The sequence below is a fragment of the Seriola lalandi genome, unplaced genomic scaffold (assembly GCF_002814215.2).
Source record: "Seriola lalandi dorsalis isolate HSWRI2012SDOR001 ecotype SW California unplaced genomic scaffold, Sedor1 jcf7180002054572, whole genome shotgun sequence".
In the NCBI taxonomy this organism is placed as follows: domain Eukaryota; kingdom Metazoa; phylum Chordata; class Actinopteri; order Carangiformes; family Carangidae; genus Seriola; species Seriola lalandi.
The window spans coordinates 877,475-894,215 of NW_019525125.1; the positions used below are offsets into that span (position 1 = coordinate 877,475).

Below are 16,741 nucleotides of genomic sequence, written 5' to 3' on the forward strand. Positions count from 1 at the left end.
TCTTTCAATATGGGACAAATATGGACCATGGAACTGAGCGGATACTGGACCAGAATAAAACAAACGTATGACCCAAGCCTTGATTTATTTTTCTATCTGGGTAAGCCAGCTGGCTGCTAGCTGAAGCTCCATATTTGCTTTACAGACAAAGATTGGTATCGATCTTTACATTTAATTTTCAGAATTGAACATTTGTATTTGCCAAAATGTCATACTACTTCTTTAAAATTATATCAGAAAAATAATTTGTTCAATTAAACTTGATATTTTGCAACAATTGACACGGTTCCCGAGTGATGGTAATTAATCAACTTGCCAACAAGGCAAATGAGAAGGGGCTCTAATACATTTCCTAATTACGACAGTTTGTTTTTTCAGCCTTCACAATGATTAATTGTTTTGCTCTGGCCATCTATCCCTTGTGAGCGGGCTACATTGCCTGAGGTAGAGAGAGAAGCTGATAAGAATCACCTTCAGAGAGCCACAAGGTTGGGCTCCAATCACTGTATTCTGCAGTGAAATGCGAGGACAGATGGACAGTGCACAGTAAGGCAGATAAATCTGTCAGACTCCCATCAAAGCAACGCAAGAGAACAACAACACTGTAACAAAGATTAATGTGGGCCTGGTCCTCTGCAAATTAAGTGATCAATTAATATTCTATTAGAAGTTCCAATGTGGTGTTGGTCTGGATGAGCTTCTTTAAGTTATTGAATTTTATATATTTATAAATTTGTTTTTATACACTTCTTTCATTGACTGCTGTGACCAATAGAAATTGTTCAATTGTTTATTTTGTTTTTTTTACAATACACATTCAACTGTTTTGAAAGCTTTGGTGATTTCAAGTTGACTTTGCTTGCGTGATCATTTTCTCTACTAAATTCAACCCAGATGTTGACGAGCAAACTTTAAAATACATGATTTTCTTTGGGCTTTTGGTAGCTTTAAAAGTTTTAGCATGCCTGTGACCCCTTGTATTGGATAAACTACACACATAGCCCAGTATAGAGCTGCCCTTCACACCTGTAGCACAACAGTTCATGAAAATATCAAAGGCACTACTAAAGAAATTCTGAATGTCACCGTTTTAGTTTCACAGTCACTTTTATTAAATAGCTGATACATATGCATGCACTATACACAGAAGTAATGACACATTCTTTGCGGTTTTAAAATATTCACCAAAACATAAAACAGCCGTTAACTTCTTTTAAAATGAAGCCTATTTTATGACATGAATGCTTTGACGCGAATCCTGATGGATGAGCTGCCTGCTATGTAGACCTGATGATCATCACGGATGAATGTATGAAGCCTTCTATGCACTTATGAAGTGTAAATAATCAAATCACATGTAGCATTTGTCCATTTTTGAGAGATTGGTCTTGGATATCTTCATTCCTTTGCCACTATAATGCAAAATTCTCCAAGACAGCAGTTCATTTGTAGAGAGTACAAAGCACCCTTAAGGTGTCCAATCAGGACATATTATTGGCCCGCTGCTGTTCCTGTACATCCTGAACCCGAGAAGAAAGTCAAACTCTCATACAGGAAGTAGCTCTGGCGGACTCTCTCCGTAGCAGTACTTTGCTTGAGGGTTTCGGTAGGTGTTCTCATGTTGAACACTCTGCATGAGAAGAAAAAAGTATAAACAAATTAATATATTTGTGTTTTTTTTTTTTTATTGTACAAACATACATTTTTCTGCTGAATGAACAAATTCAATACAATTGATCTTACAACTTAATTTGAATGTTCATAGGTAATAAAATATAACATTCATTCAGCACCAGAATTAAGAAAATGCTTATTTCAGTTATTTTAGTCTTAATTCTGAGTTTTTGTAAGCAATTAATATTGGGGAGAGCAACAATCAAAGCCACTACAGAATGGATGTGATCATATATTTTAATCTGTGGGGAATTATTGTATGATCTAAAACTGAAATAATGACATTCTATGAAGAAAACAACCAAAACCTGCTGTGGCCAGTTTTTGTGATTCAGGAAATTCATGAGACAGTTGCAATGAGTCGTACTGATGCATTAAAAGTTGTTTGTATTGTCACAGATGAATATTATACGAGCAAAATACTGACTTTAATTGTTAAGAGATGCGTGGGACGTGTGGTTGCTCATCTGCGGGATGACGGTTCTCAGTTTTAGAATAATCGAGTGGCTACATTTTAGACTTGTTCTGTATGACTGTAAGTTAGGAGAGCTGGTCTGTCAGAGCAGATTGTTTTAAATCCTATTTGTTTCATAACATACTTGTGAAGAGGTTCTACACTTGGCCAGGCAGAGCTCAAAATGATCTTCGACGGCAGTGAAGAGATTCTGGAAACCTTCAGCTGCACGATTCAGGAAGCGCTCGAGGAGAGGTTGCTGAAGAAGATAAGAGATAGAGAACTTGTGAAAAACACTCGAGAACAGATTTCATTCTGTTCCTCTTTTCTCCTTGTAGTCACTGCTATGAATAAACTGCAATATCAATATTAAACTTTGGGCCTCCTGGTATCTTGATTCTTGAGTTTGAACATTATCTATTGAAATGGATTCACGAGATACAGCATGTTGACAAGGTTTGCCATTGGTGATCACAGGAACAACCCAACCCCTGAAACATCCTTGATGTGACAAATCAGATACCTTATCAGGCTGGAGACAGCAAGACACGCAATACTCATAGATGCTACAGCAGCCATTGGCCAGGCAGCTTTTACAGATGTACTGTCTGGTGCTGGGAGCGTTGACATTACAGCAGCCGTTAACCAGCAAGTCTTTTCTCTCGCAGACATAACCTGCGAAACATTAAGCACATACATTGATTAAAGGCCACAGTCTTGTGGAGCTGTTTTATCATCACTGTTTGGTGATGAGAAACCGCTGTATTACTCACCAAGTTCATCTGTGAGCAGTGTCTTGCCCTGGATGGAGTTTCTGCACTGAGTAATCTGTCTGCTGCTGTTGCCCAGGTTGAAACGGACTTTCCAGGGGATGCGATGGTCTGAATCTCTAACCTCTAAGAGTGTGCGGTCCCGTATGGTCCTTTCCTCCTGCGAATTTCATGATGCGTCATCAAACAACATCTCAAAGTGGCAAATTTCAGACTTAAACCAGATAGGGATGAGAGAGATAGTGAACTGATAAGTCTACAGAGAAAAAAGGCAATGATTTCACCCCAAACATACACCTTTGAAAAACTGTGCTTGCAGGTTGCATTGTACTATTTCAAAAGTTGAGAATGGTCACACCAAATATTGACTTGATTTAGCTTTTTTCTGATTATAGCACTTTGTATGAAGTTAACTGATTCATGATGTTAATTTTTTAAAGCACCCTCACTTTACTTTTAGGGCCTAACACCTCTGCAGATTAATAGGCCATCTCATTTGCTTCTGTCTCTTCATGTAATCTCAGACTGACTCCATGATTTTGAGATCAGGGCACCAGACCATCTGTTGCAGGACTCCTTGTTCTGCTTAAGATAGTTCTTCATTATGATTCTGGCTGTATGTTTGGGGTTGCTGTGACAGTACTGTGCATAGTTTCACAATGCAATGTGCTCTTTTGGGATATAAATCCACATATGCCAAAGATCTTATCCAGATAGCCCAGCATGGTGCAGCGGGAGTAGTAGTAGTGGGAGTTTCTGTACCTGTTTGAGCGTGCTGGTGAGAAAGTAGATGAGCGACAGCCCGAAGACTACTCCCAGCACCCAGCGCTTTCTCAGTAGCCGCCGTAGCACCATCATAGCATGGCTTTGTTGTGAAAATGCCGGAGGTGACAGTGACAGTCCAAACCATCAAATCTCCACCGGCGGGTATCAACTGCCTGACCGACGTATTTGTCAGGTATAATGTAACGGTGTCTGACTGACTCAAAAAGCAAAGTAAAACTCTGTAAACTGACGTTAGCTAGCTTTATCTGACAGGAAATATGATAAATAAGACGCTTTAAGCTAGATTCCGGACAGCCACGTTAGCTAACCCATGTTGCAGGTTAAGTTACTCACAAAACAAGCAGTAGCTGTAAATATTACTTAATCTCTCAAAGCAGTTAAGCAATGGTCAAGCAAGATAACATAATGACAGCTTGCTTTGTTAGCCTGTTAGCTAGCTGTCGTTAGCATTAGCTCTCTGTCTTTGAAAAGCTAAAGAGTGATGTTAAATAAAATGCTAATATATTACGACACAGTCTAGTGACGCAGTTTCGTCCCCTATGAAGTATTATTCGGTTTTGTTCAAGATTGCGTCTAACAGGCAGCAACTCTGATGTTTATCCAGCGAAATGTGACACCCACCATCAGCATAACACATTTTCCAACACGGATGTGGTTTGGTGGGTAGGAGGACGCCGATTGGCAGATAGGCGCACCTCAGTGACGCCATACAGGAAGTTTTTGGAGGTGAGCTGAGCTGGACCGTCGGAGAATCCTCAGCATCAACACCGTTGCTATTCTTACTGTTAACTATGACAACAAGAGCTGAGGGGCAATTCACTGAACTGATTCAGGTAAAGACGTCTTCATTGTTATGCAGCTTACCGTGTAACGCATGAAACACACACAGAATAGCAGAATAAAGCCAGTGATGCTGAGTTGCATTTTTCCAGGGCTGGATCATGTGGTGATGAGCGGTGTGCCATGCAGAGGAGACACAGCAGTAACACGGATGGCATGCCCTCTGAAAGGTGGGAAAATGAGCTCTCAAAAATAGGACAGCTGCTTTTCCCAGCCGATTATTTGTGTATTGTCTTCTTCATCCACTATCAAGCCAAATTTATGTGAACCCTCCTGTCCTCATACAGTCTTGGGCTTTTCTCATTGGTTTTGCCAAGGCCTCTTAGTTCCATGTAAAGCAAACTATAATTCTACAGCTTACAATTATATTCAACCCTTGTACAGCAGTGGGATGTATCTCTAAAGGTATTTGTGTGATCCAACAGATGCCCACATTAAAAAATTAAATATATGACATATAAAATACCCTGGTATTAATAATAATCCATGTCTGATAGGGTTTCTCAATAGAAAAAGTTGCATCCACGTCATTTTTCCCCACTCAGGAGCCGAAGCCAAACTCTGGGATCAGAGAGCAGCCTGGATGAGGGTGGTGTGTTCGACTGCCTGAAGCCTGACTCACCCGCGTCACCCCAGCAAATCTTCTCCGGCCTGGTGGGTGTCCCCTCCGGCTCTGTCTCCTCCGCCCAATTCCAGGCAGCCGGCTTAGTCCTCGGCTCTCCGCCTGAAGTTTTTATCCAGATGACCGCATCATCCAGAGAAGAAGGTGGACCCCACCGCTCGGAGGGTGGTCCTTTTCTTCCTCGGCCTCCCCCGCACCACCATCACCACCACCACCACCACTTCCACCACCAGCCCCTTCAGCACAGGACCTCCTCTCTGCTGCAGCAGGCCACCACGGCGGCCGGCTCGGAGAGGCACGGCTCTAGGGAGGAGGCCCAGGAAGACCCGTCCACCCCGGCCCCGGCCCTGTCTGAGCTGAAGGCAGTAGTCACCTGGCTGCAGAGGGGTTTCCCCTTCATCCTCATTCTGCTGGCTAAAGTCTGCTTTCAGCATAAGCTGGGTATGCCAGCATGTGGAGTAATAGTACTGGTATCTGTATCCAGTAGTACACCACGTAAACAAAGTATCATTAGCAGCATAATATCTGGTTTTGTGATGATATTGCACCTCTCTTCTACAGGTATTGCTGTGTGTGTGGGGATGGCCAGTACATTCGCCTACGCCAATTCCACTTTTAAGCACCAAGTGTCATTACGGGTAACAAACAAACTTGCACTTTAGTAACTGCTGTGCTGATGCATTTTTTTTTTTTTTTAAAGAGAATAACAACATATGATATTTTCAAATGTCAGTGTAAACCAAAATAGCTCTTCTGGGTCCGTATGTGTGATGAAAGGTGAGGTGTGTGTGTTTTCGTATCTGGAGCAGAGGAAACTGGAGAGAGCGGAAGAAGTGAAGTATCACACAGCTCAAATTGAAGTTATTTCACTGGTTAAAAAAATTATGCTGATACTGCTAATTTGACAGTTGTAATATTGTATTTTGTCAGTTTCTTACTTTATCTTAATGCCCCAGAGCATCCCTACCAAAGAGATGAGGCAGATTAATAATGCACCACACATTCAGTTAATATCATTACATTACTGCAAAATATAAAAAATAAAACTAGCATTGAATTAGATTTAAATGATATCATTTTAAAGCGTGTCTCTTTTTGCGTTACCAGGAGGAACGCTCTGTATTGGTTGCTCTTTGGATCTTAATGTTCCTGGCAGGAAATATCGTCTATATCTACTACACATTTAGTCATGAGGAGCTGCACAACAGGTAGTGTACAAGCAGGTATTTTTACACTAGCTTTGTGTTTCTTTGCCTGTCATCTTATGTTTTGGATTTACTCTGTACATATTGTTTTTTCCACTCATTTTGTGTTGTGTAAGTCATTTTATTTGTACTTCCATTTTCTTTAGGGAGTGTTCCTGTTCTTGTCTGATCTTGTCCTGTGAGTATTTTGTGTTTATTTCATTATTTTTGTTTCCAGAGTTTTTCTTACATTATGTTAAACATTTGCCTTCCTGTTGCTTGTCATTCCACCATCCCAAGTGAAAACCCCAGACCTCCCTGTAACAAGTCATCTAGGTGTTTTCTTTTTTCCCCTCTAGCCTCATATTCGCCAAGCCCAACCTCAACAGCTTTGACTTCTTTGATCTGATCTGGGCAGTGGGCATCACTGACTTTGTCCTGAAATACTTCACCATCGGCCTGAAATGCTTTGTCCTCTTTTTGCCGAAAATTCTCCTGGCCTTCAAATCCAGGGTAAGAAATACACATTCATCCTTCTGGTCCTGAGCTCACCTACAGAAAATGTGACTTTTATTCATTTACTTGACATAGTTTTTAATGGGCATCCTTCAGCTGAGTTTACCGTCTAACAAATTAGTGTTAGTTAGTGCTCTGCTGTATGAACCGTACATTAATGGTTACAACGTACACTTACAATAGCCCTAATTAGCAAAAGTAATGATGGTTCCTGCTCCTCTAATTTGTTAATTTTTAAGTTGAATTTGTTTTGCTGCTTTTGTCTATTACATATAGTTGTTACATATAGTAAACTGACTCTCTTTGGTTTTGAGTCTACAAAACCAAAGAGAGTCAGTGCTTGTTTTGTCCAACAGTTCCAAGCTACAACAGTCTAGTTGTAGGTTGGAACTGTTGGACAAAAAAAGCAATTTAACCTTGTAACTATTCCTCATTTTCTGCCATGTTGTAAATAACAAATAATTAAATAAAAAATAATGTATGAAGCAATAATGGAAATAACTGTCAATTACATCCGTACTAATGCACATGGGATGTTTACCCAAACAGCAATAAGTGCCTTCTGCTTTTTGTCCAACCAGTTCATGTAAAATCAGCTGGCAAAAAGCTTGGTTAAAACCTAACTAACCTAAGCTAAGATATCTCCTCTGACTGTAGCTTTGCAGGGTTTTATGTTTCCTGTAAACACATTACAGGCAGAGTAGACCAGGAAAACCCCTGATGGGCCTTCTTCTTGGCTTTAAAAGGACACTCCAGCAACTTAGTATTGCACTTTCAAAAACTTCATAAACTAACTTTTCGTCTTTAGTATGGATTAAGCTCAAAAATGACTGAATCCTACATTCCCCATAATGCAACTCAGTAGCATTCTCTTCCTGGTAAATGCTCATGCTTTTCAAACTCTTGCACTTGGCAAAGCTCCTCCGAATTTTATAGCGGATATTATACAACTGTTTTTACAAGCTGAGTCATTCTTATGACTGGTAAACTGATCGTAACAAATAAAATTTGTGGAGTTCCCTTTTTAAAAAAATTGATGAACTCCCTTAGTGGTGTTTGTCCATAACATGAATCACAGAAAGTTTGGTGTCAAAGTTGAGAAAGTTGTTCATAATTTAAAAAAACTATGATGAAATACTCCGCCGAGTGTAGAAAGTGCTAAAGGGTCACAGTGTGAAACTGTTTTGTATTCATAAGGTTTTAAATGGTACTCCTTAGGTGAGCTTGTGCATGTGGGTGTCTGCGTGCATTGTTCTGGCCTGAGGCAACAGAATATGTCTGCAAACACACTCTCTCTCTCTCTCTCTCTCTTTCTCTTTCTCTTTCTCTCTCTCTCTCACACACACACACACGCGCAGTCTTTGATTTCCATACAGGTGCAGCTCATATTCCTGGTGTGTGTTTGTGTGTTGGACGGGTGGAGGAGGAGAAGGGTTACAAAGTATTAGGATTAAATTTTCCACTGATAAACAGACCTACAGGCCTATCAGAACCACGGCAGCCAGCAACTGAGCTCATTTTCCCTCAAGGGGGTTGCTGGGGTGAGGTCATCCCTCCCTGGAGCTGGACCATTACCTGTACCCTCCACTCACATGTACACACACACACACACACACATACACACAGATATACTACACATACATAGACTATTTGACAGCTTTCACGGGACACATGTTGAGTTTTATGGCAATCAAAGATTGTATCATCACTGCCTTCTACTAGTGAACAGTGGCCCATGAGTCGCAGTCTACTCTCAACTCCTCCTGTCTACTTCATTACTGCATCCAACCATGGCTACACTAATGACCCTGCTTAATCACTGCAGTTAGCACGAGTCTGCACGAGTGACAGCTGCAGGCACGTATACAGAAGTTCCATGACGGTTTTGTTTTAAAGGCTCACGCTCATATTAACTGCTTATCTTTGAATTGTATTAATCGTGTGTTAAGCGTGTAAGAATATTCATTGTTGAACTGAACTTTCATTGGAAGATCTCTCTCTTGAGTCTTTTGGCACATGCAATATCTCCTAAATGTGGTCTTCTTTATATTGATTTGGTGCTCTATTTTTTTGTTGGTACTGCTCTGCATGTTTATTCTGTTGGCCTCAAGCCAGGAGAGGTTTTCTGTGGCTGTGGGAAATGTTTAAGCAGGAGCACACATGTCAAGTAATGCTGCAATTAATAATGTTTTTCCAATACTGACTGATACTTCATCTTTCAAAGAACGTTACAAATCAAAGGTGGCATCTTCAGATTGCTTATTTTGTCCCACTAACACTAAAGTCATAAAATATTTAATGATCTAAGAAAGCCAGAATAGCTTCAGTTCTGTGAAGCTTGAACCAGCGAAAGTGCAAAACTTTGGTAACTAATTTACAACTGAGTCAGCTTAGTCTAGACAAAGTCTTCCACCACCACACGCTGACATTTACTTATGAAACATTTCCTAAACAGATGAAAAAACAGAGCAATACACTTCCAGTTCTTGATGATATCTCACTGTTGTTCATATCTAGTTTGAATAAACTTCCTCTGAATGTAATGTCAAGTAATTGTTTCAGCACTAAAGTCCAGTTAAAGTCACATTTTCAGTCTTACAGATAAAAACGCAAAGTTGTGTTATTTATGTGTCTGTTTCCTTGTGCGGTGGTGGAGTGGATAAAGCGATCAGACAAAGTAATGAAAGCAAATAAGCAGGAAACTACTCAAACAAGGCCGGCAGTGGGGCTTACTCAAACTCCTTGGCTCGTGTCCAAACTTTAGATTTGACAGTTTTTGCGTGGGCGTGATGGGCACTGTGGGATACGAGGCTGAGGGGACAATAAGGAAGATGAATTAGCTGCTAGTAGAGGTCTTCCTCGCCTACCAACCTGGCTGCTTGTGGCTCTTTACCGGCAGTCATCAATCTTTGTCAGCCACCATCCAGGAAGTCATTACGCAAGCTGGGATGCCACGGGGCCATCGGGGAATCAAGTTTGCCTTAATTTCGGTCGACCTCTGTTTTTAACCGTCCCAAATCACTTAATGCACTTTGCGGCAGTGGGGACTTGGTCAGAAGTTCATTTCTTCTCTGTGATTATGGATGGGAGGGGAGGTCCTTTTTAAAGGCAGCTATAGCGAGCCCCCCATAGGGCTGGGTTTAATATGGGCTCTGGGTAGCAGGTGGAGAGAGTCGCTGCCAGTTTCCCTTGCAGAGTGGGGAAATTGCCTGTACTGCTGTGAAACTGTAGAGCTCTGGACAGCGGCCATGTTTAGGCTGGAGGCGTGCTGTTTTAAGCTTTTAATACCGCACTGCTCTTGACTAGATAGAAGAGTGCCCTGAAGCCATTCAGCTCTTTCTGCTGTTTTCGACAGTTGTGGACATTACAGTTTTGGACAGAACATATTGTCTCCATTTAATATATTTACATTTAGTCGAAACTTGGGTTAGGACAGCTGAGGTTCCTTTTTGTTTTGTTGTTTCTTTTTAAAAAAAACTGCCCTAAACGGCAAAATATTAAGTTGGCGCATTCACAGAACTGCCATCTGCAGCAGACACAAAGTTTGATTAAAGCATCTAATGAGGCCTCAGCAGCTATTGTAGTTTTTCTAATTTTGTGTATTTGTCCAGGGGAAGTTCTACCTGCTGATTGAGGACCTGAGCCAGCTGTTTCGGGCCCTGGTGCCCATCCAGCTGTGGTACAAGTACATCATGGGAGAAGACCCCTCTAACAGTTACTTCCTGGGAGCCACACTCATCATCATCTACACCCTCTGCAAGGTAATAACACTGTGCTAGCATAATATGAAGTCTACAAGCTCCCATTAATAAGAACTGCACAGGTCAGCGTCCACATTCTCTGAAAACAGTTGGAAGAAATATTACTTTCAAGAGAAACAAAAAATATTAAAACTGAAATGTGCGACTGAAAGTTTAAAGGAGCTATTTGTAAGAATTGCTTTTGCTACATAGCCAGCTTTAGCATTAACAGCTGTTTACTAACCAATCTAGAAGAAACGTTTTGAGTTCAGCGTCAAACTTCATTCCTTTACTCACCAAGAGCTGACTCACCAAGCTCCCCAATGTTAACTATCATCTCTATCATGTCTTTTCTTCTACTGCACAGCCCGTCACACACACACACACACACACACACACACACAAACACACACACACATACACACACACACACACACATACACACACACACCTCTCCAACATTGACATTGGAGGGTGGGTTTGTACGACAATCAGACATTCATGCTGTAATAGGTCAGGTGTGTGGAAGTGAGAAAGGAACCTGGTTTTGAACTTCCCTCCCAAGCTCTCTCTTTTAAAAAAAAATTATTAACACATTCATTCCTCTAATTTCATGTGTTTGCAACTGAATGTAACACTGTGAACGCCTTCCAGGACAGGCTGTCTAAAAATGTTCTGTGTTGTCTCCATATTCAGATGATAACGCATCCAGTCTGTGAAGGCAGAAATTTCACCCTGCCTTCAGTTGCTGCTGTTCAGAGCAGCATCAAGTATTTTGCCTTCCAATGTGGTCAGAAGTGTCGCTAGTTGGGTCCAGAAAATGGAAATAGTTCATTTGGGATGCAGTAAGGGTTTAATACAACGGCAGTCCCATCAGATTTAGGTATTTCTTGTGTAGTCAAGTAGATTTTGTTTTTTTGCATGATAGTAATGGAGGAAAAGTCAGGTGGGTCATCAAAACATTTGGGTCCTCGTAAGTATTGGTCAGAGGGAAATTTTGGTACAAGAGTGCAGCTGGATAAAAGTGAGGTGATCAGAAGAATCATTAGGACTCATCCTCTGGGGAACATTTATAAACTCAATTGTCTTATTGGTTGAGTTTACAACGTATAACCCGCATATTGCACTCTTCACGAATTAGTTATTCGTTTCCGGGGTTGGAAAGAAATTTGGGCTTGGATTACTTTTAAACACAGTACGTTGTAGGGTGTCAAATGAGCAGTGATACTTTTAAAATAAGAATAAATGTCAAAATTACAAATCACCTCGACTAAAGGACGTGTGGAAGGAGAGGGACAGGAAGGGAACAGGAAACCCACAGTCGGGGTCACAGCAAAGTCACATACTGATCAGTTACATACATTTTAACTTAAAAAAACTTCTGTAAAAAAAAAAAAACCCTAGACATATGAGTCAGTTTCACGATATCGTATGGGAAGCTGAAATAGTGAAACTAAGTGGAACTTGGCTGAATGAATCTCTGACTGTTGCAATGGCATGTTATTTTCTCTTTGACGTCATCACTGTCATGCGTTCTGTAATGTGTGTTGACAGTTGTAGTGTCTTGTAGCTTGTTTTAATACAAAAGTGACTCACCGGATGTAGTTGTGGATGATTAAATTGTTCAGCTGAACAGTTTCCTGGGTGTGCGTGTGTGCTGAGGTGCAGCACTTAGGTTTTTTCCACGATGGCCATAAATCACTGATTCACTGTTGTCCCGTGTTGTGTCACACTGGGCAACAGATAAATAAAGTTTAGGGAAATGGACTTTGTGATGGCTTCAGTTTAAATGAAATCAATAAAGTTGCGTGGAGCTGTCCGCCACTTTGGTCCAGACTGAAATATCTTAACAACTGTTGGATGGATTGCCATAAAATGTTATACAGATGTTCATGTCCCCCAGAGGTTGAATCCATACTGACTTTGGTGATCCCCTGACTTTTCATCTAACCCCATGATCATGTCTAAAGTGTCTAATACACACCTGCAAAACCAAGGACATTCCCATCAGCGTCAGCTGCACATGTTAGCATACTAAACTGAGATGGTGAACATGGGTAACATTATATCTGTTACACATCAGTATGTTATGATTTGCAGTGTGAACATGCTAGGATACTGACAGTCGCTTTTTGCTCAAAGCACCATTTGGCGTCAGCACAACCTCACAGAGCAGCTAGCACAGCTGTAGACTCCTTAATCCTGTTCTCATAAAGACTTTATTGTTTATTGTCTTGCAGTCCTTTGACATCTGTGGACGTGTATCTGCCATATGCAAGGCCATGGTCATCCTTTGCAGCTCCCAGGTCAGATTCAGACTAATTTTACACACACACAAACGTATGCACAATTTGCATTTTTGCATCGAGAGTTCAGAATAAATCTAGAAGAGTTTAATCCTCCAACTGCCTCTCCCTGTAATTTCATCCAGAGTTATGGAGTGAGGGCCGGCAGCCAGCAGTGCAGCGAGGCGGGCGATGTCTGTGCTATTTGTCAGGCAGATTTCAGAGAGCCCATAGCCCTCCTCTGTCAGGTAAGGACTCAGTTAACTAGTAGGGTGAGGTTACACATTTAAAGAGGAACTAGGCTGAAAAGTAGCGTTTTTCTGTTGAACCTCTGACCACATCCAGCATCACTGATGGGTGTGTTTAGGTGTGGTCAGAAGGGTGATGTGTTGCACTTGTGCACCTGTTGCCATAATTTACACTTCACAGTGATGTCACGGTGTAGTGACACACCCTGAAGTAAATTCAGGGTCACTGCAGCAAGGTGAAAAGTTTATCCACTGGAAAATAGTAAAAAGTATTTTCAAGTTCCTCTTTAGGTTCTCGAAATGAGAAAGAAACCACCTGTTTAAGCAACAGTTTACTTGTGTTTTCCTTTCCATACTCCCATGGTTATCATTTGATGAAATATAAGTGGTCCTTGAAGGGAGGTCAGAGGTCAGTATCAGCTACTGAACAGTGCTTGCGGATCTTTAATTGTCTCTGATGTTCATACTCAGTAATTTCAGTAAATCTAAACCTTGAATGTCAAATGCAAGAATTCTTTGCCACATTTTTTCTTCTTTGTCGATAAAATGAAACATGTGCCTCTACACTGTGTTCTGCAGCACGTGTTCTGTGAGGAGTGCCTGTGTTTGTGGTTCGACCGGGAGAGAACGTGTCCGCTGTGTCGCTCGACTGTCATTGAGACCCTGCGATGCTGGAAGGACGGCACCACCTCAGCTCACTTCCAGATCTATTAAGCTATGACAGCGTATATCGTATACACACACGAAAGTGCATTTGCGCTGTAATGCAAGTGAGAAAATGGTGTGTCATATTTCTTTGTTTATCTTAGTGAAGTAATTCTTTAAACCAGGTTTAAGCATAATTGCAGTAACACACATTTGTAGGGCTCTTGATTTTAGAGGCATTTGAAGATACCAGAATAATCAAATTATTAAGTGGAGCATGTGAAGCTGGTGGTAGGAGCCCTGGGCATAGACATGAAGCTGCACTATTGTCTGTTTTACAGTTGGACTGTTGTCATACAGCAATAGTCCCGATTATTTTGTACATGTTGACTTAGACACTGTTGTAAACTGTGAACATTTATTTTACACTACACATTATAAAAGAATGTTGCTTTAATTTAATGTGGTGGTAATGTAAATAGTCACAGCATTTCACACTTCTTCTGTATTCTTTATGTTTTTGTCATTTCTGTATAGTGTCTGTATTACTCATTTACAAAATACTACAATATACTTAACATAATTTTTGTTTGGTATTTAGTTTAAAAGTTTGCAATGCTTATTTTTAATCAAGCAAAATGAAATGTCTCACAGAGTAGATTGTAGGTAGAAAATCACTTCAAACATTTGTTCTTGGTGAGCAAACAATTGGGTTATTTATATAATGAATTGAATGGTGCGTGACTTTGAATTATCTGGACTGTAACATGACATAGTATAATTGTTTGTGGTGCCATCCTCGCAGCGTAATCTTAACATTTCGATGCAGAAAGTGTGATGCAGATGATGAAGTCAGTAGGATGTGACTTTTTTCTTTCTTTTCAGACATGAGTTGGAGCTCTCTGCGAGTATTGTTAATATGAGTAATTTCCTCTAGAAGAATTCATTGTTGGGTTGCATAATGTCAAGAGGTTTTCAGTTTTTAATGAAAGCACTTTATCCCACTATATCAAGTATTTGTTGTCTAATTGTAGTGACACCTTCAGAGAATTTGTTTTAGAAAGATTTTTATTATTTTAACTGCTAAAAATCCATAAGAAATATTTAGGAAGTATAAATAGCAAACACTTTATAAAAGACAGTTAATGTAATTCTGCTCACATTACACGTTATATGAGAGAAAGCTTATTTCCATAAATCACAGACAGCATTAACAGCATAGGTTCCTATGCACAGGTCCTGTATCTTGTTCATGATAAAAAAAAGCCACTTAACACTGCCCCCAACAGATAATGCTAAAGCACAGGAGAATGTATCTAAACACTGTAGAAAACATCTATAAAAACACCCATCCTCTCATTTACATGTTTGTTCTTACAGAATAGCTTATTTAAAAAAAAAAAAAAAGGTACAGTGTATTATGAAGCTCAGAAACAGGTGTATTTCGGTGCATCTTTCAGGATTGCTACACTAATTTTAGCCTAAATGCATTTGAAGGTCTGATCAGTTTAACCCCTTTGCACTCATACACCGTGGGAGGTGAACATTCAGAGCCGTCCTATTAGTTAGCTTTCCCCTCCGCTCTACCAGGGGAGGATGACATCACTGTTTTGAAACTGGGATGACAGAATCGGAGAGTCACGCAGGGGCAGGACGTGCAACTGACTGACTGCAGGGCTGCTAGGGGTTCAGTGTGTCAGCTCGTTCTGAAGCTCCTGTAGTGCATCCACATCGGGCGTGAGAAAGTCTTCATGGAGTTAAGTCAGACACAAAGTTCCGACCTTCAAACACACATTTAACCCCGCTTCCTCCTCCTTCCCCTCCTCCGTCGGTCTTTCTGCACAGCTTTTCCTGGATCGCATCCTCCGACGCTCCCGCATCCCCTTAGTGCAAATGATGTGAGCTCGTTCCTCGTGCGTGGTCCTAAACAGATACAATACATGCACTTAATTGAAAGAAAATCCGTAAAACAAATGTTTGTAAAGTTAAATCCGTAACGCTGTAAACGACAGCATTAATTTCATGTTATTACTGTGCATTGTGCATGTTTTGAACATAGTTATTTTTTAATGCTTTCAACCACGAAGATGCAAAACCTTTTCCCAACAGAAATCTGAAATTTCAGCAATTACTAGAAAAACATACAAATCCGGGATATTTTATGATATACAGTGCACTGATTATAAAACAAATGAGTAACGAATGAACCTCTACTTTGCCAATTTAAAACATTAATTATAAGCTACTTAGGAGACATTCCTTAAATATAAATAGTAATAAACCCACCCAAAACCTAGTTTGCTGTAGGCTTACTTGATGTGCATATTGACCTATAACCTGACCCAGTGTTTTGTTTGGAGCTAAATTTAACATTTCTATATCAAATCGGTGTATGCTGCATGTTTTTGAGGAATTAAATCAAATTTTGGTACTGGCACTGTACTGATACAGTGGTACTGGCTTGATAACTGTGTAAATAAAAACAAAACTAAAAACAAGTATATTTGCCGGTTAAATAGCCTAACTAAATTCGAGGTTCACCTTATTTAAAATGTAGTAATTTATGGCGTTTCTCTCGTGCTTTTCTCCTGATCATTATGAAGCTTACACTGTATTGGTATGGAAATATTTCCCCAACTTTTAAGAGGATGTAAAGAACATTTTGTCAGTTTTTCAAAAAACCTGAAAAAACAAATTTCCTAAATTTGCAGAGTAGCGCTGAAGGGAAAAACTTCTGTAGGCTACGGCTAACAAATTCGCCCAAAATGTACACTTTGTATTAACTTAAGTTCGTGCAGCAGGTGATTAACATTATTTTAATTAATTCAAGTGTTAACACGTAACAAGTAAATAAACGTTTTCACCGAAAATGTAACAGATATTTGTTCATAAAACTCTTCTCCATAATGTCTGGAGGTCGTGGTTTACTCAAAATCCAGATGACGTGTTATTAACTCACCTGTTGCTGGTGTTGTCG

At 40.3% G+C, this 16,741-nt stretch overlaps 2 protein-coding genes across 3 annotated transcripts; one reads left to right on the plus strand and one right to left on the minus strand.

Moving 5' to 3' along the window:
• Nucleotides 1–1,088: 1,088 nt before the first annotated feature.
• spring1 (SREBF pathway regulator in golgi 1) lies at nucleotides 1,089–4,311 on the minus strand. Its single transcript, XM_023417153.2, has 5 exons — nucleotides 3,661–4,311; nucleotides 2,902–3,058; nucleotides 2,652–2,803; nucleotides 2,274–2,387; nucleotides 1,089–1,630 (listed from the first exon to the last, which is right to left on the minus strand). The coding sequence occupies exons 1-5, from the start codon at nucleotides 3,754–3,756 to the stop codon at nucleotides 1,547–1,549; spliced, it is 603 nt and encodes a 200-aa protein (XP_023272921.1). The 5' UTR covers nucleotides 3,757–4,311; the 3' UTR covers nucleotides 1,089–1,546.
• A 25-nt stretch (nucleotides 4,312–4,336) lies between these two features.
• rnft2 (ring finger protein, transmembrane 2) lies at nucleotides 4,337–14,771 on the plus strand. Of its 2 annotated transcripts, XM_023417152.2 has the most exons (10): nucleotides 4,337–4,517; nucleotides 4,617–4,694; nucleotides 5,070–5,587; nucleotides 5,708–5,784; nucleotides 6,254–6,354; nucleotides 6,690–6,843; nucleotides 10,458–10,607; nucleotides 12,827–12,892; nucleotides 13,018–13,119; nucleotides 13,699–14,771. In XM_023417152.2, exons 2-10 carry the CDS (start codon nucleotides 4,648–4,650, stop codon nucleotides 13,831–13,833), a joined length of 1,350 nt encoding a protein of 449 aa, XP_023272920.1. In that variant the 5' UTR covers nucleotides 4,337–4,517; nucleotides 4,617–4,647; the 3' UTR covers nucleotides 13,834–14,771. The 2 variants fall into 2 exon arrangements, with proteins under 2 accessions (XP_023272920.1, XP_087032990.1); XM_087176864.1 differs by having other exon boundaries at nucleotides 5,070–5,784.
• Nucleotides 14,772–16,741: the final 1,970 nt, after the last annotated feature.